This window comes from Paracoccidioides brasiliensis (assembly GCF_000150735.1).
Source record: "Paracoccidioides brasiliensis Pb18 unplaced genomic scaffold supercont2.17, whole genome shotgun sequence".
Lineage (NCBI taxonomy): Eukaryota > Fungi > Ascomycota > Eurotiomycetes > Onygenales > Ajellomycetaceae > Paracoccidioides > Paracoccidioides brasiliensis.
The window spans coordinates 102,598-125,155 of record NW_011371374.1 but is presented as its reverse complement, the minus strand read 5'-3'; the positions used below and the strand labels follow the sequence as shown (position 1 = coordinate 125,155).

Below are 22,558 nucleotides of genomic sequence, written 5' to 3'. Positions count from 1 at the left end.
CTGTTTCTTGCTCATATGCACGATCCATGGCTATGAGAGAGTGTGGGTGGGAATAGCTCCCGTTCTCGGAAGACTGGGTGGAGAGGCTCTCAAGCAAAAGGCAGCAGGAAATCGTTCAAAGCCCAAATAAAGCGAGCTGATCATGAGAAAACCTGGGGATATTAGCAGTAGCTATGCCCCAAGTTAGGGGGGTATAGACTATGGGAAGAAGTTAAAATATTCCTGTGCAGTTCTTTTGACGTCTTTGTTTGGTGCACTGATGAGAGTGAGACTGGCAAGCAATGCCAATGAGAGTAGGGCGATTTATGTTGTCTTCCAGGAAAAATGTTAAAAGGGGCTGTCAGATATGTCTTGTATATAAAAGAAACTGTGCGTATCGGCCGCCAGATCTCAGCAGAACTCTCATATACATGGTGTGTATAGAACATCCATACAAATCATCCACGAAATGAATGTGCAAGATAAAAGTGAAAGGGTATGTATGTATGAAAAAGAAGAAAAGAAACCATGCAATCACCCCGTGTCATATCGCCAACGTATGTATATATATCAGTACGCATATACTCACATAGCATCATCACTCCATTACCTTCAAAACCAATTACATTCAAACCGGCCAGGACATCTAGGAGCAATAAGATTGGATCATCGCAACCCCAATAACCTCCACAGCAATCTTGATCCGATCATAAGGCGTCTTCTTCTTCTTCTTCTTCTTCTTCTTCTTATGACTCATCTGCGATTTCGCTCATGAGCTTAAAGGCCATTTCTAGATCTTCGGGCCTTAGTTGCTTGCAGTCGTCCATGTCAATGCCGCCATGGGCCATCAATGTCGAAGACGAAAGGGGAGTTGCGGACTGGCGTTACGCCCGTCGTCGCCGCGTCTGGCAACATTTTTGTTTTGAGCCGAGATTATTGCTGCTGTAGTTGGGAAACGTGTTACACATGGTGGTGGTGGCGCTCACCCCTGAGAACAGGTGGGTCGCCGTGAGGGTGAGGCAGGGGAGGAAGTGAGGCCGCGTCTTGGATAAGTGGCTTCCATCCCAGGGTCTGAATTTGGAGGAGTTGGAATGGAGGGGGAGAGAGATGTGAGGAGGAGTTTGTTGGAGAGGTGTATGCTCATTTCCGGCGAGAAGTGCTCGCTTTTTGCTCAGCTAGGTACCTTCGTTTGCAGCTGTTACTGCTGCGGCTGCTGGTTCTGATGAAAGGATGCAGATTTCAAGGGAGGGAGAAGCATCCGTATATAACTTATCATCTCGACAACTCGCGAATGTGAATCACCATATGCTCTCCTTCCTTCGACCCTCATATTGTGATATCCATACTATTCGAGGTATTATGCCATTATCATGATATGATCATCATGAGGCGAAGGAACTCCATCACGTATTCTGATACTGCATCGAGCCCGTCCCCATCCCACCACAGCGAACGACACTCGTATTTCTCATTTCCAAAATCTTGGCTAGCTAACGGTTTTCCTCCAAGTTTAGATGCGATGCTCCTAGCAATTTTGTTCCTGCTTTCCAATGAAGCTTGAAACTTGAAACCAGAGGGCCGTTGTGTCAGGGCATGTTGCTTCAGGAAAAGGATCGTTTATAAGATTGATTGACTCGCCGCATTTGGCAAAAGTTCGACGTGCATGCTTGAATCATGGATTTTCACGAAACTTCGATGTGACAATGAATAGACATATCGGGGGAGACGGGCTCCAACTGGTCAGCCTCTCTAAGCCCCGCGTTTAAACGGCCATTGTCAGGAGACGTTCTGTATTCCCGAGGTCTTGCTGCTTGTTTCAAGGTTTTGGGATTGTAGGTTGGCACTGGCATCTACAGTTTGAGACTGTAGCCAAATAGCAAGAATATTGATTGAATATTATATTTGCATGGCCACATGCATAACTAGTTGCAGTTTGGCAATCTCCTGTATGAAAATATATAGTTGTATCTATTCTATCCCCACCTCTAGCACACCTAGCAAACTCAACATCAAATTTCTCGAAGAAAGCAGCCCTGCAACAACTAACCCCTAGAGGAAGCATATATCCTTCATCTATGGAACTAAACAGAGGTTGGGTTCACAAATCATAACTCCCCGTCCCTGCATCCCAAATTCCTTATCACTATTTCAGCAAAACCACCCAAGCCCTGAAATGGATGGGCGTTGCGGCAAGAAATGCGACAAACTTACACTTAAAAGCAGTCAAATGCCACATCAATCATCAAAATTATATATATATGTATCAATAACTGCCCCAAAACAAACTGGTATAAGAGGAGAGAGTGAAGCAAGCACCTACATACATACATCCATACCTAAAGATTTCCTCTTTAATTATTAATGGCAACAGCTGTCGTTTTCCTTTCGTCTTCTTCCCCACCTCTTTCAAGGATCGCGTCTAACCCTCCGTATACCCAAGCAAGAAACGAAGTGAGGTCCCGCCCGTTCCGCTAAGCAAGACTTGGGGGGAAGAGAGAGACCTGGGAAAGAAACCTTCACTGTCCTCAACTAAATAGAAATTCTTCCGCCGAGAGAAAAGAAAAGAAAAAGAAAAGAAAAAAAAAACCCTGTCATAAATCATAACAAAGACACAAGGGGGAAAAAAAATATATAGCTTTATAATTATTTTTACTCTTGATTTTAATGTTTCATCATGTATCATGAAACTCCTCTCCTCAGATCTTCTCCCGATTCCCCGCATACCCAACATTATCGCCCTTATCATTCCCATTCACACTCCCGCTCTTCTTCTCATCACCACTAAGAACGGAAGTCAATGACACCCTCGCCTTTCCTTCTCCATGTGCCTGGGCCTGAGCCTGAGCCTGAGCCTGAGCCTGAGCCTGAGCCTCAACGTCCCCTCGGTTATCTCCAGCCTCAAAAACCCCAGCAATCTTCGCCACCTCAAACTTCCTCCCCCTCTTCTCCGGCCCAAACATAGTCGTAACCACAATCCCCATTACAATAATAGCAGTCGCAACCCCCATCGTCGGCCCATATGCCGGCTCCGGCTTCCCTCTGGACCCCCGCACAGTGATAGATTCGGCAACGACATTAACAATCTGCGCTGACGGTGACGAAATCATATTTCCAATCTGATACGTGACGCCCGGGAAGCTGGAGCGGAAGGCCGGCGGGGATAACTCGTTGAGATGGATGGGGATAACACCCCACGCGCCCTGGACGAAGAATTGCATGAAGAAGCCCGTCACGGACAGCCTCCGTTCACCCTCCGGGAGGATCCAAGCTGCGATTAGAATGCCGCTCATGAGCGCGGAAGCGATTATGGAGCGCCGTCGGCCGACGAATTGAGAGAGGTAGCCGACTACAGTGCCGCCAACGCACGCGCCGGCTTTCATGAGGATGCTTGCCCGACTGGCTTGGGAGTTATTCAGCCCTTTCTGCGTGAGCATGAAGGTTGTAAAGCTATCCTGTGAGGTGTGGCTGTAGTAGTTGAACCAGGTCATGAGGATGATGCTGTAGACGACCATGCGCCATTCATTGACGAGCATCATCCGCGTCTCGTGCCAGAACGCCCCGGGCGGCTTGCTGTGTTTGCCAGCTTTTTTGGCTTCGCGGAATTGTTTGGATTCCGGGAGGAAGATGCGAATTACACCTGCGAGAATGGAGAGGCCTGCCGCGATCCAGAAGACAGTTTTCCAGGAATCCGTTGAGCCTCCGACGCCTAGATTTGCGCAGGCTGCGAAGACATAGCCCATCGAATAGCCTTGCTGGAGAACGCCGGACATCAGCCCGCGGGCGTTAACTGGGCAGTTTTCCAGGGCCATAGCGATGGCGTTCCCATAAACACCACCCATGAAGAGGCCGAAGAGACTGCGCACGGCGAGGAACTGCTGGAACGTGGCGCTGTAGATGGTTGCAATCTGCAAGAAGCCCAGGACAAGCATGTTGACGACCATGGGCCACTTGCGGCCCCACTTGTCACCCGCAAGCCCGAAGAAGGCAGCGCCGACCGATCGAAGCAGGAGGGTAAGGGTGATGGCTGTGGAGATTGATGTTTTGGATTGTCCGTAGTACTTGGACAGCTTGACGGTTTGAATGGAGAGGGCGTGGAAGTCGAAGGCGTCTGCAATCCAGGCGAAGAGACCGACGGCGAAGTAGAGCCAGTCTCGGCCGGTGAGCTGGGCACAGAGGCTGAAGGGGTTTTTCAGGGCGGGGGGGTTCTGCCATTCGCAGTAGGATTCGCCGGAGGAGTTGATTACTTCTACGCGCATTCTCCAGTGGAAGAGGTCTGTCCAGGCCTGTTTGGCGGAGGGGATGATGCCCCTGGCGACAGGGTCGGCGGGCTGGTTGCCGGACATGGTGGTGGACCCTCGAAAGGAAGAAGAGCTTGGGAGATTATGGAAGGCTGGCTACCAACAACCCCGTGTGGCCAACGAGGTGAAGACGATACGGGGCGAGGGTCCCTAGGTATCCAAAAACGAGGGATGTCGTGGGACTCGAGAGTGTGGAGGAAGTTCGTTTGTTCAAGGCGGAGAGTGAGTATGTATAGCTGGGTGTGCAGAACTCCAGACGAATGAATGGATACATGCGATACACGCGATACACGTGAGAAAACGGGGGTAACGTGACGGATAGCCAATCGGTGCGGAGAAGAAGTTGAGATGGAGAAGGGAGCGAAAGAATAAACGGAGGGAAAGAGAGACGCAGACTCGGGAGGGGTCCCTTCCGAATGGGGGCCGGTGAAGAATGATGTAAATATTGAATTCCTCGGGGAAGCTACATATGAGGAGCGGGGCAGCGGGGTTGCCAAATAAGGTTACCACAATCTGGGGTTCTCCAGTCAAATCCAGCGCCTGCAAGATGAAACAGTGCAGAACCACGGGTCGACAGGGCAGGGGAAGAGGTCAAAAATGGAGTCTGGGGATAACAGTCAACACACACACGTGATCGACGACGGAGAGAAAAACAAAGATATGATGATGATGATGATGATGATGCTCCAATATAAAACTACTGCTGTAGATTATGGACTCTTTTCACCCTCGATTCATATCCCGTATTACTGACAGAGCCGTGAATCAGTTCTGTCAGTTGCTCGTCCGCCTGACGTCTCAAGCTGGGTAATAATCAACAATCTTACAGGTACATTATCATGGACGCAATATCTCTGTTTTGTCGGCGCAACACTGCTGCAACAGGGAAAACCAAGCTCCCAGCCAGAGAACAAGGTTTACCGCTGGACTGCTGCAGTGTTGAAGTCCAGTCCCCACCCAACGGAACCCCAGATTCCTCGCTGCGGGACCGGATCTTGGCGGGGCCTACCTCTCGAGAAATCCCTGCCCCTTGGGCGAAAGAAGGTGCCCATCATTGGCTGCTTTGCCCAGGGACACAGGGATACCCCATCGACGTTTGCGGTGGAGTCGATCCCTCCCGTCCTTGGGCAATTCTTGTTTTTTTCTTGGCTGGCGCCGCGCACGCAGCCAGCCAGCCAGGACGCTTTTTCAGGGTTAGGGAGGCTGTATGTAAGTTTTCGTTCTTCTGGAAGTACGGAGTAAGATACCTGGACGGAAAAAGGAAGGGAATGGAAACAAATGGAACCTGGGACCAAGGACACGGGACTTTTCACGATCCTTCGTTACCCACTGCTTTCCCTTCTTTCCCTTCTTCTTCTTCTTCTTCTTCCTCTCTGGAACCGATGGTGGACCATGTATGAAAAATTCTTGGAGTCGAGGAGTCCATGTTTGAACCCAAAATATAGAGATTATTGAAATTTACATGTCCATGTTTGTGTGTTCCCTGCACCTGGAAGCTCTCACGCTCTCACATCCCAACGCCCGGTCGGGAGATGTTGGCCACGAGAGCATTCAGAGAGTCTCCCTCAACCAAACTTATCTATGTAAACCTAATTTGCCAGTGCGACTGTCTCCGAGCCAAATAAAAAAGACCCCGCGAACTGTCGAGATATATCGAGAACAGAGAGCTCATGCTATGGGGTAGCTAACTTCTTCCAGAGATGCCCTCTCCATTTCCGCAACCTACATGGGAACCCTCTTTATTACCCCCCATAAAAGCTACAACTACATACCCGCCAATTTATTCCTCCAACCCAATTCCCCCCTCAGATGTCTCGGGAACCTCTATCGATCGTGATACATATTCACCGTGATTTTACAATTGATGGCTTGTGCTTGGCAGATGGGGTGCAAATGATCTGGGCGGGATTCGGGGGCAGGGGAATAGATAAATAGGATCAGAAGCACAATTTCCTTCCGATGTTTGGTTTCAAATTCATCACCTTTCATTCATCTTCACGCGTGCAAGGATGGCATGCGTTTGTAGCATACCTTTGACTACGTTTCTGCCCCACCCTATCTCTCTCTTTCCGAAATTGCTCAATATCACAAATCATCAAGTCAAATCACAGCTCTCCTGTTGACAAGCCTCCAACTATCCTACAGTCGCTGAACCTGGTCAAACGGATGTAAAATGAAATGGAGACAATAATGCAGAGAGCATCCACGCTCATCATATCCCTAGGGCCTTTTTTTTTCTTTTCTTTTTTTTTCCTTTTTTCTTTGGAAAAACCTAAGCTTAAGCATTTTGGGAACCCACTGACTGGGATTCAAAGGGCAGTGCATGGAAATCATAGCTGATAATGACATCTTTCAGTTTCATAAAGTTTCACAATTTCATAAAGCATATACTATTTCATGTATACTATCAAAATAGGTGCAATTCTATACAATGGGGTGGGTATCTTGTACTCAGAGTTTTCAGGAAACATGTTGGAATTGAATGCTTTTGGTGAAGGTGAAAGCAGAAGCAAAAGTGAAAGTGAAAGTGAAAGTGACAACAAAAAGGCATGAATGGAAAATAAAGACAGTGCATCCACGGTCAAAACTGTCTAGGCATCCTGTCCCTGACTGCAATGACGTGTAGATGTGCCGTTAACAAAAAGTTAGCATGAGTTTGCTACAACAATAACGACTAACAACAACAATGGCAGAAGGATATAGAGTGATGCCCCATGGCTATCGCGACTATCGCGATGAGGGTGTGCGAGGAAGAGGTGGAACATACATTCTTTGATAATTCAATGAGAAGAAAAAGAAAAGGAAAATATATATATATATATATAAAAGAAAGTACTTACATATAAATGAAAGGCCCCAATTTCCCTCCAAATAGGTGGGTAGCTTTACTTCCCGTTCCCGCTGTTGTTGTTGTTGTTGCTGAATCCATTGTTCCACCACCTTCGCTTGTATGCGGGGAATGTGCTGTGATTCCAGATGTTGACCAGGACACTATTGATATGGCGAGAAGAGATTTGTTAAAAATAGTGGCCAAAATATATTCTCAAGGGATATACCTCGTTGAGAGTAGAGATTTGTAAATGTGAATTGTGAATTGGGGTAACTTAACGTGACTTGCATTTCAGGAGCAATAAACAAACGAGCGGAGGAGGAAGGAAAAAAACCAAACCCTTGTTGACAGGATCATAAAGATAAAGAGAGAAAAAAAAGAGAAAGCAAACCCATACATACCTCTGACTGATATCCTTGTACTTCTCATCATTCAACTCCTTGATACCAACCTTCAACCCGTCCCGTGACATCATCACGTTTTTCTTCTCCATTTCCTGCTTCGTCTGCATCTTGACGGCCATCATGATACTCCACGTCACGAAGAGGATGACTGCCAGAAAGGCGACGACGATGAATAGGATTAAGAGGGGGATTAGTCGGTTTGATGGCATGTTTTTTTTTTTTTTATTTATTGATTTTCTTTCTTCCTTTCTTTCTTGGGTTTAGTTTTTTTATGCTTGGCTGAGGTTGTTGGATTGTCTGTCGGTTTGACAGGCAAAAGTGGGTTTATTTGATCGGCGCGTTTCGTGCGGAGGTATAGCCCGGCAGATGTTTACTTGTTGGGGGAAATGGTAGAACAGGAATGAGGAAAATAACTGAGATTTACTGATTGACGGTGTGGGTCCGGCGGGGTTATTTCTATAGGGCTGGGTTCGACGGAGAGGAAGGGGATAAAGCTCTATATAGGGGAAAGTCGATATAAAGCCGAGAGTGTATGGATAAAGAGGGCCAACCCATGGATATGAAGGTTAAACGAGAGAAGTGGATGGGTTCCTGGTGTGAGTGAGAAGGGAAGCAGAGCAATCATGTGAGATCTTCATGCAAAGCCCTTGGGAGGAAGCAAGGAACGGCAATTGCACACGGGCTATTCAGGTTATATTTACGGCTTTATCCATGGCTGGCGCTAGTCACAGGTTTCAAGTTGCCTGCTCATCGGAGAGGAAAAAAGGAGGTCATGGCAGGTGGTGAATGAGAGAACGGGTGAGTGAGCATGAGTCCCAAGGCGGCGTCGCCGGGGCTAGCCATGTGCATGTTTTTAAGCCCGCTTGCAAAACTAACTAATACGATCAATGCTAACTAGTTCCTGGGCTTTTGCAAAAGTTGGGCAGGAAGGATTATTTGAAAGGGGGAAAAGACGTCCAATTTACAGGCTTTCTAGAAGCAAACGTCAACAGCAAACCTATTGCTGTAAGAGCCCGTTATGATTGGTTTGGATAAGCCTTATTTGTCAAGGCCTGTGCAGCCAAGTGCGCAGTTAGTGATTCCCTGAAACGTCACCGCTGTGGCTTTGTCACTTGGTGTTGAGCCACATATGTCAGAACCTTGATCATGTTAAATAGTTAACTAGTTACAGTAACCGTTAGTTAACTAAGTTAACAAAAGATTGCTTGGTAAAGCTTGGTATCACCCCAGCCACATCCTTGCGACATGCCAGGTCAAGTGTTTAATGAGAGATTTTTGTATTGGTATTCTGACGCCTGATATCCGGGGGTTAGCCATCCAGCCGCGGTCAATCCTCAGCCTATTTTATCAAGATGGATGACTGATGACTTCTGATAGTTGACCAGTGGGAACCTGTCCCACTCACAGGTTTTGCTGGTGGGTTGCAGCTGAGCTGGTAGTAAAAATAGCATTGAAACCCTGAAATATGACAATGCTGAGCAGTGAGAAACCTGTTCTATCCACGTGATAAGTTACATGTTTATATCTCAAATGGTTGTATCCTTTATGTTAGGGCTCCTTTTCGCTCCAGATGACACGGAGAAAATCTTTTGCACGGGACACTGAATCACCACATTCCAGAGACCTCCGGAGCATTGGCTGCCAAATATCCAACTTCGACGCTTCTGTATAGAAAAAGCATCGATATCAGATCGTTGTCGAGGGAAGTATTTGAAATTTACTCGGAATCCGAAGCTTAAGGAGCAGCTATTGGCTTCTGGAAGCAGGGGACTTGTAGAAGCCAGTCCAAGAGATCGGATATGGAGTGTTGGATTTGGAGCGAAGAATGCGGGGAATTTGGGGAAGGATTGGGCGTTAAATTTGCTGGAAAAGGCGTTGATGGAGAGGAGAAACCAACGTAAGGATTATTTATATTCATGTGTGGTATATCTGAGAAACTTTTGCCGCTATTTACAGTTAACTGTTGACAGGTGGTTTTTTGGATTTGCTTTCGCCATGCCTGGTGAGGCCTCTAGGAACCCGATTATGTAGGAATTTATAAAAAGGGCGGGATTGAATAACTAACTATATACAATTAGGTCTTCCTGAGCATTCGAAATGCTCTTATTTCATCCAACTACGATACAACATTCCTCTCGACCAATCAGACTTTAGAAATTCCAACCTCAACTTCCATTTATCATATCTTAGAGACATCCCTCAGCAAGTTCACTCTAACAAATTCAACCCCCAACATAGGATGAAGGGAGTTCAAATCAAGCTCTTGCACGAAAGTTAATTCTGGTTAAGCTTTCAAGCTTCGCCCTTCGCGTTTCAACTCTTGTCATCACTGCCTCAACATCCCTCAAGAAGGGATGAAGATATGCCGAGATACTTCGCCATATCGGTAGTCCTTACTTACTGGACATTCAATGAAGTATTTGACAGGTTCACTGGCACAATGGCAACTTTTGAAGAATAAGATTGGCGCACCTGCTGCCATGCGATATACTGTTCAATCCTCCCTTATGAACCAGGTATCGAACCCTTCACGATGTCTTTTCCCTGGATTTCCGATCCCGATCTGCTTTCAATGCGGAACGACGCAAAATCCATGTCGTTGCAAAGTGGTTGGCCCTACTTTAGGTATGCCTGGCGCAAAAAAATATCGCCATGAAAGACCAAAAGAAGTTCAAATGACTAACTCGGCCCTCTTCTATCAACGCTGTATAGGATTCCTAACGAGTGTTGCTGCTGCTGTGCGCAATATCCCTCACTCAACTCCCCACCTTGTTGATTTACCTCTTGAAGGGAGTCGCGGTTAATTTCGCGCAAGCCATGTGCCGAGATATATAACCTGAGTATTATGAAACAGGTCGTGTGTTGACCAGCATCTATCTTTTGCTGCTGCTGCTGGGCTACAAAGACGGGGACGGAGTGCTTGTTTTCCCTATCCTTAGTGCATCGTTTCCCCCCCCCCCCCCCACCTTTTACTGACTGCTCGATGAACAATTTGCAGGCTTCTCGGAGCCCCCGCTGAATTGAACCAGAAAATCAGCGAGGCCATACCGTTTTGACAACTGTGGTTTTTTATTTTTATTTTGTTTATGTGTCTTTATGCGATGAGGCGTTTTTTTTCCTAGTGGATAGCTATCGGTTTTCTCGAATGTCGCTGCAGCCCGTATCTTGGAGGCACTCTTTCTCTTCTCCTTTTCTTCCCATCCCACATATGTCTCTGGTGAGGACGGCGCGATTACGTATAGATGAGATTTTTTACACGGGGACCCATTCTTATTGGAATACCACCACCACAGGAAATTGGAGTCACAGACAGCTCGCTCTGGGAGTTTTGGCGCGACGTGCGTAGGCTTGCTCTTGCCAATGTCTTTCATGGTTTATCAGGTTTCCTTCTTTTCGTTTTCTACAGTGAGGAACTGCAAACTAATGGGCACCAAATCAGTGGTCCTTCAGATATGAAAGCTTGCAGCCAATTCGGTTCAGGAGCTGTATTAAGGGAACTCTTTCTACTTGATACGAGCGCAGATGTGGAAGTATAGTGCTGTAAAGTCCAACCGTTAATGTTTTTATCTATTTGTGATATTGTTCTTTCAAGATCTGAAGAAGAGAGAAATAAGATTGCAGACTTGTGTCTGCTCAATGACAATGTCAAATTCGCAGAATGTGTATAAAAGCACATAGCAACACACAACACAATGTAGTATTTGATGTTGTGAACATCTTTCAGATTCGAAATTGTCAGTCAATTTCAGTGATCTTTAATGAGAGAATCAGTCTCATGAAAAAAAAAAAAAAAGGTCACAGAAGACATTTCATCGTCTTCCTTCTTTAGTTGCTGTGTTACTATTCAAGCAATATTAGATATCTGTTGATATTTCAAATCCCCTTGTCTACTCTTCCTACTCTTCCTACTCTTCCTCTTTTCTCTTTATCTACTCTGAATTTCACAGAGTATTGGCCTCGACATCTCACTTACTTGAACCCCCTTCTTGGAATCAAACTCCTTCCCTCCACTATGGACGATGTCCCTGATGTCCCCGATATTCCAGAGGAGCTTGAAGACAAGGAAATTCTATTCTCTGGCGATTTCACCGCTGAAGAGCTTTCAGCTCGAGCCGAACTCTACGAAAAAATAAATGTCGCAGTCAACGGATATATGAACGTTCCGTTTGGCAGTTGGGACTGTCTTACCTTTCAATTACGCGAGATAAACTACAAAATCCGGTTGAACGAACTGGAATGTCGCGTCAGCGAAAGGATTTTCGCACCAGCGGAGGACAGTGTCGAGTTTGCCAGAAAAGTGAAGCATTATCGTGAGGAGCAGCTTGTCTATTTCGGAGAGCGGGATCGCCTTGGAAGAGAAATGTGGCACCTATTTCGAAACACCATCGGAGAGAAGCCGGATGCCAAACGCGCTGAAAATCGCCAGGCTAAATTTGCGGACCTAGTTTTGTCCTTGACGGAAGATATTACCCCGGAAGAACAACAGACCTTTGTGAATAACCTGGAAAACGCATACTGCCCTGAAGGCTCGCCGGAGGGCGAAGTTTGGTGCCCTATTGCGGTGGGCTGGATAAAAAAATCAGACGTGGGTGCAGCCCACATCTTCCCGACCATAGCTGGACAGGGAAACATGGTTCTTGTTTTCGCGGAGGGCCCTGATATTGATATCAACGGGGCCAAAAATGGACTTTTCTTACCCCCGCGTGTCAAGGAGGCGTTTGAGAAGTTCCAGATTGTCATCATACCGGAGGATGTTAGCGCCAATCCCCCAGAGTTCGAGTTCAGAGTCCTCGATACGTCTCTCCATTCTCAAATGGGGACTCAGGATATGACCTTCAACGAATTGAACCAAAGAAAACTCATATTCCAACCGGAAAATGCCTTTAGGCCGAGTATGCAGTATCTTCACTTTCATTTTGCTGTGGCTATGCTGCTCAGGTCGAGGAGGGGAGGGGCTTCTGACAAACTACCGGACTGGGTGACCTCTGGGCTCAGGGGCGTCTGGGAGGACCCAACTATTATTATATGCGAAGATCTGCTTCTGGGTTTTGTTCAGGCACTCGAGGCGTATTGGGAGGAATCTGAGAGGGACAGAGCAGAAAAACAGCGGCTTTTAGAAGACGATGCTGAGAACAAAATGTGATTTGAATGTTAAAGGCGTACAAAGCAAGATGGCAATGACCAATTTACTCGTTATCATATTTGTTTCGATTTTTTTTTTTTTTTTTTTTTTTTTTTTTGCCCTTTACAATTGTATCTTCAGTATTTGTCTCACTTTGACCTGTCATTGTACTGTTCACTATGCAAATAGAGGTGGACATAATACTTGCTTCCCAGGTTCAAAATATAGTTATCCATTCCAGCAATTCGTTTCTGTCCTTCTGGCGGAGGTGGTGATGAATTAACAATACTAGGAATATCTTCGCGTAGGATAGTTGGTGGTTGGAAACTATTTCGATGACCGCTTGGCTAATGGCGCATGGATTGTTAACAACCTTAGTTATAGGTGCCAATAGAAAACGAAAGTAGTCTATGGATGTAATTGGAACTGGGAAAACTTATAAAAACAGTTATCCCCTACAACCGGTGGATAGTAATTGCACTATATACAAATTGAACTAAATGCTGAAGTTTTATATTTCCAAGCCTTGATATAACAAGATAGAGCAATACCAAGGTCCATACATACCTAATCTCACTAACAAATGAAGACACTTAAGTAGCAACTGCAAATAGTAGCAGATGACAGGAGTAGATGTGAAGTGTAACGTAATAGTTAAGATTTTTCACTTTAACACCTCAGTTAGCTCTGTCTGGTCTATTTCAACCGACGGAAGCCAAAGTTCCGCATCGCCAATCTTCTGTACAACAAGACCAGCGCTCCCAGGATTCTCATACCCAGCCTCCTTTTGTCGTTTATAGCTCACCATGCGCAACCGTTGGTTCTCCCGCGGCGTCAACTGCAGGTAAATCTCCACTCCGATAATGTGCATGGCCATCGCAAGCCACACTGCCAATCCAAATGAGACGTGGAGATTTGCCCCAATCCTGGCTGGGTCCCTGATATTTTTATCTGGATGGACGATCGCTACGGGCTTGTAGCCTGGGAGCGGCTCTGAACCGTTTGGAGGAGGTGAACACATCGGATATGCGACTAGATAGGAGACAGGAACCTTGTAGAACTGCCAAGTGAAATTGATCTTCTCGCAGGACCAGACTTCGTAGTAGTCACCAAGCCTGACGGCAGTTCGCGTGATGATTTCGAGCAAGGGGCGGATGGTCACGATGCTGCTCGATCTGCAGTCGGCGGATGTTGTAGTAGGCTATGCCGACGCTGACAGTGCTCATTAGAACCAGAAGGCCTATGGCCAATTGTATCTCCACGCCGCCGCCAAAGGCATGGCGGGTGATCATTAATGCTCCAGCGTTGGAAATGAGGAACAACGTGATGATGATGTATCCGTTGATGCGGTGGAAGAGTATTACTCGATATCGAATCGAGGGAATGAACTGAAATATCACGAGGATTCCGCAGGGGAGGATGGTGCCTAGATGAAGGGTGATGCCGACACGTCTGAAACCGGCATCTTGATAGAACCACTCTCCAGGACCGGTGCCGTTGACATAACGTCCGCCAATGTCGAGAAATTGTAGACGCGCAAGAGTAAAGCCAAGCAGGCCGCCGGCAAAGATGAAGAAGAGTATAAAATTATAGGACTTTTTGAACCCTAGAAATATAAGTATTGACCTCCATATATTCATCATGGGGAAGAGAGGGTAGCTGTGGAATGAGTCCGGAAAATGGGAGAAAGGGAAAATGATATGGTTTAGAGCTGGCGAGTAGCCTTTTAAATACCTGGGCAGATATATATATAGATATATATGCTTTTTAGCTACCTTGAGGTCATTGGCAGCAGAAGCAACAATGACTGTGCATGTAAATTGGCAACATCCGCCACGACTATATAGGTGGAGCAGCATAGGGATAGCAACGTGGGAGATACTATCCACGAACAGGTTTCTTACGCAACTAATGCCTAGGAAAACGTAACAAGGCTCCTCTGCCGCGAGCTGAACGCTATGTATTTCGGTTTTAACTCTTCCGAAATAAAAAAGAGGAGCTGACAACTCTTGAACGGAGTATTAGAAACTAGCCCTCGCGGCAGCTACATATTTCATGAAATGGCCAAGAATTGGGCCAGATATATACTTCTTGGTCATGAATGCACTGTGATACTGAAACGGATCAGTATAATCCTGGGATCTGAGATCTTGTCTCGGTTGGGTACTGAGATTGGCGGCAGGGAGAGAAACCTGTCTTGATTCTTACCGCCGATGGGGTTCACAACACTAATGGTAAATCTGACGGTCACCATTCACCAGGGCTGGATGGTACGTGTCAAATGGACAGGGACTTCAGAAGAATAGTAAAGGAAAAGGCTTCGTTGGTTCGAGGAAGGTATTCCAACGACTGACTCTAAACGGTTGCTGCTGTTTTCAAGCAAATGCTGTGCCAGCTCAGGATGATGTCCTTGCTGTATTCCCTTCACAGAAGGACATATCCCAATTGCGATATAAAGAATAGAGCATGACCATTTTGACAAGGGAAAGATCTCCCTCATGAGGCCTGAAAAGGGCGTGTTTTTGCAAAATACCTGTTCAGCTGGAAGCGAAAATGTAAACTGGGTCTGTCGATCATGGACTAACATAACAATTCCCATTTTTGCCCAGGAGGTTTGAGAAAGAAATGAGCCCTGTAAGCAGATGGGCAATGAACAAGATCCACAGAGATCACAATTGCCCCGTAGAGCAACAGGGCTGATAGGATTCTTCCCTCCCCACCCAACCTCTGGCGGGGCCCGGAGACCAGGTATTACGAAATGAGTTGTACGGTGCCAATGCATCCTCAACTCCGAATTTAGATCAACAGAAATCAAGGTCCCACCCGAATTCTCTCGGCCCAGATATTGAATGACAATGCTGAACGATACTTGTTGGGTTGATAATTTTACCATGAAGAGCGTAACTCGTGTGTGGAGTTGGTTACTAACGATCGGCATTGCGGAAAATCGAAGGCTGAGGCATTGGACTAAGGAGTCTCAAGAACGTTAAAAAGGGCTAAGAATAGCCGGGGGAGGGACACGTATCATGCAATCTGAATAACCAGATTCACGATTTTGGTTCAAGTGGCTGCGTCCTCATTCATGGGAACAACCGGAACAAGTGTCGTGTTTCAAAAAATAAAAAATGCCGATCCTTGACACGCCGTTCTAACGGCTCCATCTTGGCAACGTAGCTAGATATTTGCCGAGATCTCTTTACGGCCGTTACCAGGAGAAATTCCTTTCTGTGTTGAGAGAGCGTGGATCCACATTGGCAAGGGCAATTCCATGCATTTTGGCTGGGAGTCTGTTATTTTTAATTATGTTGCAGACGAATTTAGAAAACAGCGTTCCAAACTGGAATAACGATGCTAAAAATGAGAGAGAAAATAAACTGAAAGAAAAATGAAGATGAAAACGACGAAAATTATAGGATATCAATGGACAAGATCCAAAACAGCTTCTCACCCCAAAACAAGGCGCGATATCTGCCTTCGAGGAACAAACTTCTTCAGCCATTGCATTCTCGAATCATGCAAGGTACGCATGCTCGAGCATCGCAACTGGGAGAGCCTAGCAAGTAAATTGGGCAGTATCGGTCGCAATACTGGCGCGCGAACCAGCACCCTCGATACGTGGCCACCAGCGCCTGTGAGAGCAGTTAGTGCGATTTTGCCGCACTGGTCGGAGGAGGAGAAGGGGGTGGTGGTGAGAAACACGGAGACACACCCCCGGCGGTGGTCCTTGGGTTGAAAGTTGAAGTTTGTGTGTGCTGATGATATCACCCTTCATTTGCCGCTCAACTTCATCAAGAACGTCCTTCAAGCTGCTGATGAAATCATACCGGTCCTGCCCTTGGGTGTGTCTCTTCTTCCGCTCCTCTTCTTGCTTCCTATCTCTTCTTTTCGTCTAGCCTCTTTCCTGCTTTCTTGTTTCTTCACTCCTCTTCTCTCTGTCCTGTCTCTCTTCTTCTCGTTTGCGAAATGCATCGACTTCTTCTTTCGTTCGCTTCATCCTTTCCAAGATGTCGTGGGGCCTCCATTCCGAATACCCCCTTTCCTGTGCTTCCACCTGCCGAACCTGTTGTTTTCTGGCCTACATGCCTCCCTCGTATTTATCCCATTCACCCTGAATTCGCTCATATTTGCAGTCAAAAGCAATATTGCACGCATTAATACCCTCCAAGCCTGTTTGTGTTGCAACCCGTACAATGCTGCTCTTCGATAGCCACCACGTACCATATCCCAAAGCCCCAGTCAGTGCAAATATGCCTGCCCAATCCGACCGGGCCTCCAGCACAATCTGCTGTGCCAGGCCCTCAATAGCATAAGAATCATTTGCACTAGTGAACGTCTCATCTGGCATATTGATTCCCAATATCTCGCGCAAGGGAGCCCATCCATCACTCAGTTCCATCAAGTGGAACTTATGTGAGGGGCGTTATTTCTTCACTTATTTATGTTCGTCCATTCATTCTGTATAGGGTATCTCAGCATTGCGCCTCTGCAATGATAATAATGAAAGGGAAGGGAGTGGGGAAAGGCAGCCGTTAGAAGGAGAACGTTCACAGGACCGAATTGCTCCTCTTATCTAGAACGTACCAAGGAGTGTGGGTATGTATACATTGCCCATGACGCATCATGCCAATGGATCAAACAAAAGAACAAGAATACCATATAAAACGGGTTAAAAAAAAAAAAAAACCAAACAACAAAAGACATCCACAGCTCCAAAGACGGACCTGACCCAACCAGCATCAGATATCAACTCGTCCATGGAACCGGAGTCAAAGCCCAGCCCCGGACCGCTTCGTCGGTGCCTCCCAATTCCTCCACCGCCTCCCCGGATTGCGGTGGACAACTCACAACCTCGGCATCCGGGTATATAGTTACAGCACTTCTTCTACGAAGCAGTTGCCCGGTGCGTCCGTGATAGGTACGAAGCTAGCTGCGGCTTCATGGAGCATCTGTGAGTCTCTGTGCATGATGAGTTCACTGAGCAGTCTTTTCGGTGTTAGAGTCATTGGTAATGTTCCTAATAGCTGGCATCAATTACGTTTTATGAACTGTGTGTGTGTGTGTGTGTGTGCATGATACATGAAGAGAACACCACTGCTCATATTTGTTTGTATGACAGAGAACATGTATATCAATTCAATGATGACTTTTTGAGTTGCACAGATGTTTTTTATGTTGAAAAAAATTACAATACTTCTCACTCTGTTTATGCTTTATTTTTAATTGTTTTATTTTTCCCTCCTATTCTCCTTTTTCTCACGAAGTGGAATGTGTTCAATGGAAGCAACAGATTTGTAAAAGGAGTGTATTAACATTGAGGAATCCAACCATCTATATTCCCGATTTTCAAGGCTAAAACGTAATTATACATCTGCTCTAAGAGGATATTTTCCTAAAAACCTGATTATCCAACTTCTATCACCTAGGTTATACACATCTATCAAAATACAGTATTAAGAACGGCATGACTATAATCAATCATCCGGAACACCCCCATAGGCAAGAGTGCAACACCAAAAGCAATATCAAAACACTGCGCCAATATGCCCGAAAAAGAAGAGAAAAAGGAAAAAAGAAAAAAAGAAAGGTAAACAAAATCAACAAAAATCAAACCTTCAAATGCTCCACCCTCTTCCTAATCTCACACGGGAAAACATCAATTCCAGACCTCAACACCACAGATTTAATCCGATTAACGGTTACAATACTAACCCATTCCCCTGCCACGGATGGCTGGGCTAGGAGATCCAAACAGGCCTCCGCCTCCTGCTTGGAGATGGGACACCGTAGGGAATCTCGAATATTCTGAATGATGGTGTTCCATCGATACGGCTTTTTGCGAGACAGGGAGGTTGTAAATGTTGCACGGCTGACAGAAGATGATGATGACGACGACGACGACGACAAAGAATTTGAAGATACAAAAGATGCAGAAGATGCAGGCGCCGCCGACGATGCCGGTCTAAGTAAAATCAACACCCCAACAACCTCCTCAACCAAATCAACCGCGGAACGGCGCAGGAGAGCCTCCTTAGTCGGCGGCGGAGCCAGCGTCGTCTGCTTGAGTTGTTTGTTCTGGATCCGTTGGAGAAGCCCGCTACGACGACTGGCTGCGGTTGGAGAAGAGGTGACAGACACACCTTTGCCGTCTTTGCTACTACTACTACCACTTTCAGGACCGGTGGCGGCAGCTTTCAGTCCCACCATGCCCCGCTTGAAATCGAGAAGGCGTTGTTGTCCGATGCGGAGGGATGTGAAGGCTTTTGTCGAGTCGTGGATTGGGGCTAGGGGGATGGCGGGGGTGGGATGTGTGCCCGATGGTGATTGGTTGTGGGTAGAGCTGCGCCAGATGCGTTGTAGGTTGATGCGGAATTTCGCGTTTAGCTCTGCTTCGTCAAAAGGGGGTCCAAAGTTGTTCATGTTCTTCTTCGGGCTCCTGCTGTTTTTTGGGTCCAGGAACTCCAGACATGTCTTGCGGATTCCATAGTTGGCGATTCTGAAGGTCATGCCGGAGTCATTACTCTTGTCGTCGCCTTTGCAGGCTGGCTCTGTGTCACTCTCCAATATGTATAGAAGTCTCTGTAGATCTTCTCTGTGGACCTTGCGCTTCTTCCATATCTTTTCTGTGCTGGGGAGTAATAGGTTAAGATCTGCGGGGGTGCATAGTCCATTGTGAGAGTAGTGGAGGGATAACGCTGAGAGAAAGGAAGAATGCAGAGCGATGAGGTCGTGGAAGGATTGCGGCAGGTTGTCATAATCGGATATCTCATTCGCATTTGTATTGGTATTGGTATTGGTATTGGTATTGGGATCGGTAGTTGTACGGGGCAGAGGGTTGTTTTTGTTTCCAGTGGCGGAGAGCGAAGATGGGCCAGATGTTAAAGCCTTCTTCGCTGGTGTTAGGGAAGAGGTTGATCGCGTTGTAGGAGATGGAGAAGGAGGAGAACAGGTTTTCGAGCGCAAGACCGATGATTTGCTCAGCCGCGCTCCCTTGGACGGTCTTTCACCGATTTCGTCACAGGAGCTACTATCTTCGGCGCTGCGGCTGGTAACTTCGACCAGTTGAACCTCGATCTCGCCAACCTTGCGCTTCTTGGAGGAAAGGACATCTTTGGCATCGAATTGGCTTGCTCTTGACTTTGTCGCCTTTGCAAATTCCTGTATCGCGGTTTGTTGCGGAGGAAGGCAGCGGGTTGACGCCCTGGACGGGCGCGAGAACTTGACCCTTGGGCCCATGACTGATGACGCTTTCTTTCCCCGTCGTCAGGGATAAGATACTCTGTCTCTAAGTATTCAATGTAAGGAGCTACTGCGTACGTATGTACAGCAAGGAGGACGGGAACTAGGAAGGGGTTATGGACATATAGATAGGTGTAGCGAAGAGAGAATTTGAGATGGAGACATTCACAAAGCAGGCCAAACAGTGGGATGTCTTTCTTTGTTTTCTTCTTGTTCTGTGTGAGGGCTCGCTGCCCAGGCTGCAATGAAGGAGGATGCATATTTGGATTTCAAGGCGGGAATGCGGGGGTTGGTACCAGCGACGCGATTTGGGACGCGCTTGAAGGCGCTTAGCCTAATCGGGTTAAATTCTGGTTTCACTACTAATAATCTGGCCAAATAATTTTAACTAAACTAGTTGGTTATATAAAATATTATAAAGTTATATAAAAAATATATTAATGTTAATGATGTAAATAAATAAAAATTATGGTCGCTCTTTAAATACGTAATATATGTAATTTTAATATAATTGCATATAGTTTACAATTATTCTATACATTACTTTTTATTTTATAATATTTTTTTAAAAAATATAATTCCTTGTACATCTGAGATCACGATACAACTGACAACGGTTTGTAGTTTACAGCTTGTAGGTTCGATTCAATCAAATTTAAAACGATGAAGCATCCCCGCTCAGCACACATCCTCCATGCTCTACTTATCCCGCAAAGATTGCCTAAACAAGACCTGGTCCAGGCTCTCGAGTGGACATCTCCTGAGCTTCTTGAAGCAGGATGTGTCGCCAATGGACATGGACATAGGCGATCGAACATGGGACGAAAAGGGGAGAAAAAATAAACAAAAATATTCCAATAGTTAACTCATATTTCGCCAGGGACTTTGTCCAAAAATAAAAATAAAAATAAAAATAAAAATAAAAGGAGAGAGAGAATCAAGTTTCAAGGTCAGCATTCACACCCAAAATCCATTACTTCATCGTAAATCAGCAATCCCGTTTCTCATCATGGTCATCATCTTCCTCATTTCTTGCCAAACCACGAAGACACTCCGCTCTTAGCCTCAGCCGCCTTCTGCTCAACAGTCTTGTCGAACGCGTCAATCTTCGCATTTACATCTCTGGCAGCTTCGTGACGGGCCTTTTCGAACCTATCGACACCTTCCTTGGCAAGATGAGCGGCTCTTTCATCCGCTCGCTGTGCTTTCTTGGCCTGAAAACATTGCCGATCATTCCGATCGGATACATTGAATTAGCAATGTTGCATGTGCAATTATCACTTTAATTTTGATTTCATGATATGAGTTGCGACGTGGTATAGTAGAAGTCGTGCACAATACTTATGGTTGAGTGGTGGGTATTTAAAAAATAAAAAAAAAATAGGGTGTGAAAAAGGAGGAGGGAGCAGAGGTTGAACAGGGGGGTAAGAGGTGAAACATTGGCTACTTACCGCCTCATCTATATCCTTCCCGAGTTGCTCAGCGCCCAGCGCCTTGTTGCTCTCGCTTCGAATCTTCGATCCTGCGCGTGAAGCATCATCTACAGACCATGAAAATGCGCCCACGCCACCACGGTCAGTTCACCCATTCTCGATCCAATTTTCTTCCACTGTGGACTAGTGCAAGCAGGGGAAGGGAGACGGGTAAAATTGGCTCCTGAGGAAGCCCAAGTTGGACCTCCGCGGCTGGAGCTAGAGTTATACGTCAATTTGAGAGCAGCCCGCTCACCTTCGAATTTCCGAGTGGCTCTCTTAGGATCGCCTCCGGCGGAGTATAGATAGTATCCTCCCGCACCAGCGGCGGCGAGACCTAGATACATCGGCAGACGTGACTTGGACATAGTTGCTTTGATGTGAAGAGGGCGCAAAGGGGGGAAGTAGAAAGGTGGCGGTATGCTGTTTTATTATCAGAGCTCCAATTGGGAATGGATAGTTTTGTTTAGAGTCCCTTTTTCGCCTCTGGGATATCGCTATGGATTTGGGAGGAAAAAAAAAGGGGGGGGGGGGGGGTATATTGATAGATGGCAGAAATGGGTAATTTTCCGTACAACTCATTGGCAAGGGACTATTAAGTGAAATATGCCTGGTTTTCCGGCCATGGTCAGGTTACGCGCCTTGTGGGGAATTGGTCTGCTAATGTTGTATGAGAGGGGGGGGGGGGGGGGTGAATTTTTCCCGGGAAATGGGACGATACTTTATATAAGGACGTCTAGCAACGAACGAGAAACCTTGGGGGGGGGGGGGGGGAACCATGACGTTGAGCCGTTGCTTTCGCTGTTGGTCCCCGCGGCACCCGTCACTGGCAGATCTGGCAAACAAGGCGGCTAATAATGTCAGGCAGGGGACTTACTTTGGGCGACCGGGACAGAATGACGTTATGCTGAACCATGTTGACAAATTAGGTAATTCCCTCCTCCTTGGAAAACGCGAGTGGGTTGGCACGTGATTTGGAGCTCGGTAGCGCCGGGAGGTGGTTTGCAGGATTCGATAGCAGCCATTAATTAAAATGGGTTATGATTCAAATCTACTTGGGGCATATCCAGCTATCTATAGGTACCTAGCGATATATATGAGGAGATGTTACAGGAAGAAAAAAGACCAGACCGGAATTTAGAATAAGTATTTAGAGCCCTTCCTCCCCTTGCCTTGTTGTCAAAAATACGGGGGAAAAAGGGAGGGGAGGAAGAAAT

At 46.4% G+C, this 22,558-nt stretch overlaps 9 protein-coding genes across 9 annotated transcripts; 1 reads left to right on the top strand and 8 right to left on the bottom strand.

Annotated features, from left to right (window-relative positions):
- Positions 1 to 2,675: 2,675 nt before the first annotated feature.
- On the bottom strand, positions 2,676 to 4,322 carry PADG_08167 (uncharacterized protein; the record flags this gene model as incomplete). Its single annotated transcript, XM_010765420.1, has 1 exon — positions 2,676 to 4,322. The coding sequence occupies one exon, from the start codon at positions 4,320 to 4,322 to the stop codon at positions 2,676 to 2,678; it is 1,647 nt and encodes a 548-aa protein (XP_010763722.1).
- Positions 4,323 to 5,194: 872 nt separating this feature from the next.
- On the bottom strand, positions 5,195 to 5,703 carry PADG_08166 (uncharacterized protein; the record flags this gene model as incomplete). Its single annotated transcript, XM_010765395.1, has 2 exons — positions 5,195 to 5,480; positions 5,591 to 5,703. 2 exons carry the CDS (start codon positions 5,701 to 5,703, stop codon positions 5,195 to 5,197), a joined length of 399 nt encoding a protein of 132 aa, XP_010763697.1.
- Positions 5,704 to 7,162: 1,459 nt separating this feature from the next.
- Positions 7,163 to 7,720, bottom strand: PADG_08165 (uncharacterized protein; the record flags this gene model as incomplete). Its single annotated transcript, XM_010765394.1, has 2 exons — positions 7,163 to 7,268; positions 7,509 to 7,720. The coding sequence occupies 2 exons, from the start codon at positions 7,718 to 7,720 to the stop codon at positions 7,163 to 7,165; spliced, it is 318 nt and encodes a 105-aa protein (XP_010763696.1).
- A 2,470-nt stretch (positions 7,721 to 10,190) lies between these two features.
- On the bottom strand, positions 10,191 to 10,882 carry PADG_08163 (uncharacterized protein; the record flags this gene model as incomplete). Its single annotated transcript, XM_010765393.1, has 2 exons — positions 10,191 to 10,408; positions 10,489 to 10,882. 2 exons carry the CDS (start codon positions 10,880 to 10,882, stop codon positions 10,191 to 10,193), a joined length of 612 nt encoding a protein of 203 aa, XP_010763695.1.
- A 641-nt stretch (positions 10,883 to 11,523) lies between these two features.
- Positions 11,524 to 12,654, top strand: PADG_08162 (uncharacterized protein; the record flags this gene model as incomplete). Its single annotated transcript, XM_010765419.1, has 1 exon — positions 11,524 to 12,654. The coding sequence occupies one exon, from the start codon at positions 11,524 to 11,526 to the stop codon at positions 12,652 to 12,654; it is 1,131 nt and encodes a 376-aa protein (XP_010763721.1).
- Positions 12,655 to 13,297: 643 nt separating this feature from the next.
- PADG_08161 (uncharacterized protein) lies at positions 13,298 to 14,273 on the bottom strand (the record flags this gene model as incomplete). The annotated part of the gene is made up of 2 exons (XM_010765392.1): positions 13,298 to 13,665; positions 13,754 to 14,273. The coding sequence occupies 2 exons, from the start codon at positions 14,271 to 14,273 to the stop codon at positions 13,298 to 13,300; spliced, it is 888 nt and encodes a 295-aa protein (XP_010763694.1).
- Positions 14,274 to 16,077: 1,804 nt separating this feature from the next.
- Positions 16,078 to 16,978, bottom strand: PADG_08159 (uncharacterized protein; the record flags this gene model as incomplete). The annotated part of the gene is made up of 2 exons (XM_010765391.1): positions 16,078 to 16,262; positions 16,852 to 16,978. 2 exons carry the CDS (start codon positions 16,976 to 16,978, stop codon positions 16,078 to 16,080), a joined length of 312 nt encoding a protein of 103 aa, XP_010763693.1.
- A 1,259-nt stretch (positions 16,979 to 18,237) lies between these two features.
- PADG_08158 (uncharacterized protein) lies at positions 18,238 to 19,866 on the bottom strand (the record flags this gene model as incomplete). Its single annotated transcript, XM_010765418.1, has 1 exon — positions 18,238 to 19,866. One exon carries the CDS (start codon positions 19,864 to 19,866, stop codon positions 18,238 to 18,240), a length of 1,629 nt encoding a protein of 542 aa, XP_010763720.1.
- A 1,028-nt stretch (positions 19,867 to 20,894) lies between these two features.
- On the bottom strand, positions 20,895 to 21,709 carry PADG_08157 (uncharacterized protein; the record flags this gene model as incomplete). Its single annotated transcript, XM_010765390.1, has 3 exons — positions 20,895 to 21,083; positions 21,321 to 21,409; positions 21,598 to 21,709. 3 exons carry the CDS (start codon positions 21,707 to 21,709, stop codon positions 20,895 to 20,897), a joined length of 390 nt encoding a protein of 129 aa, XP_010763692.1.
- Between the last annotated feature and the right edge of the window lie 849 nt (positions 21,710 to 22,558).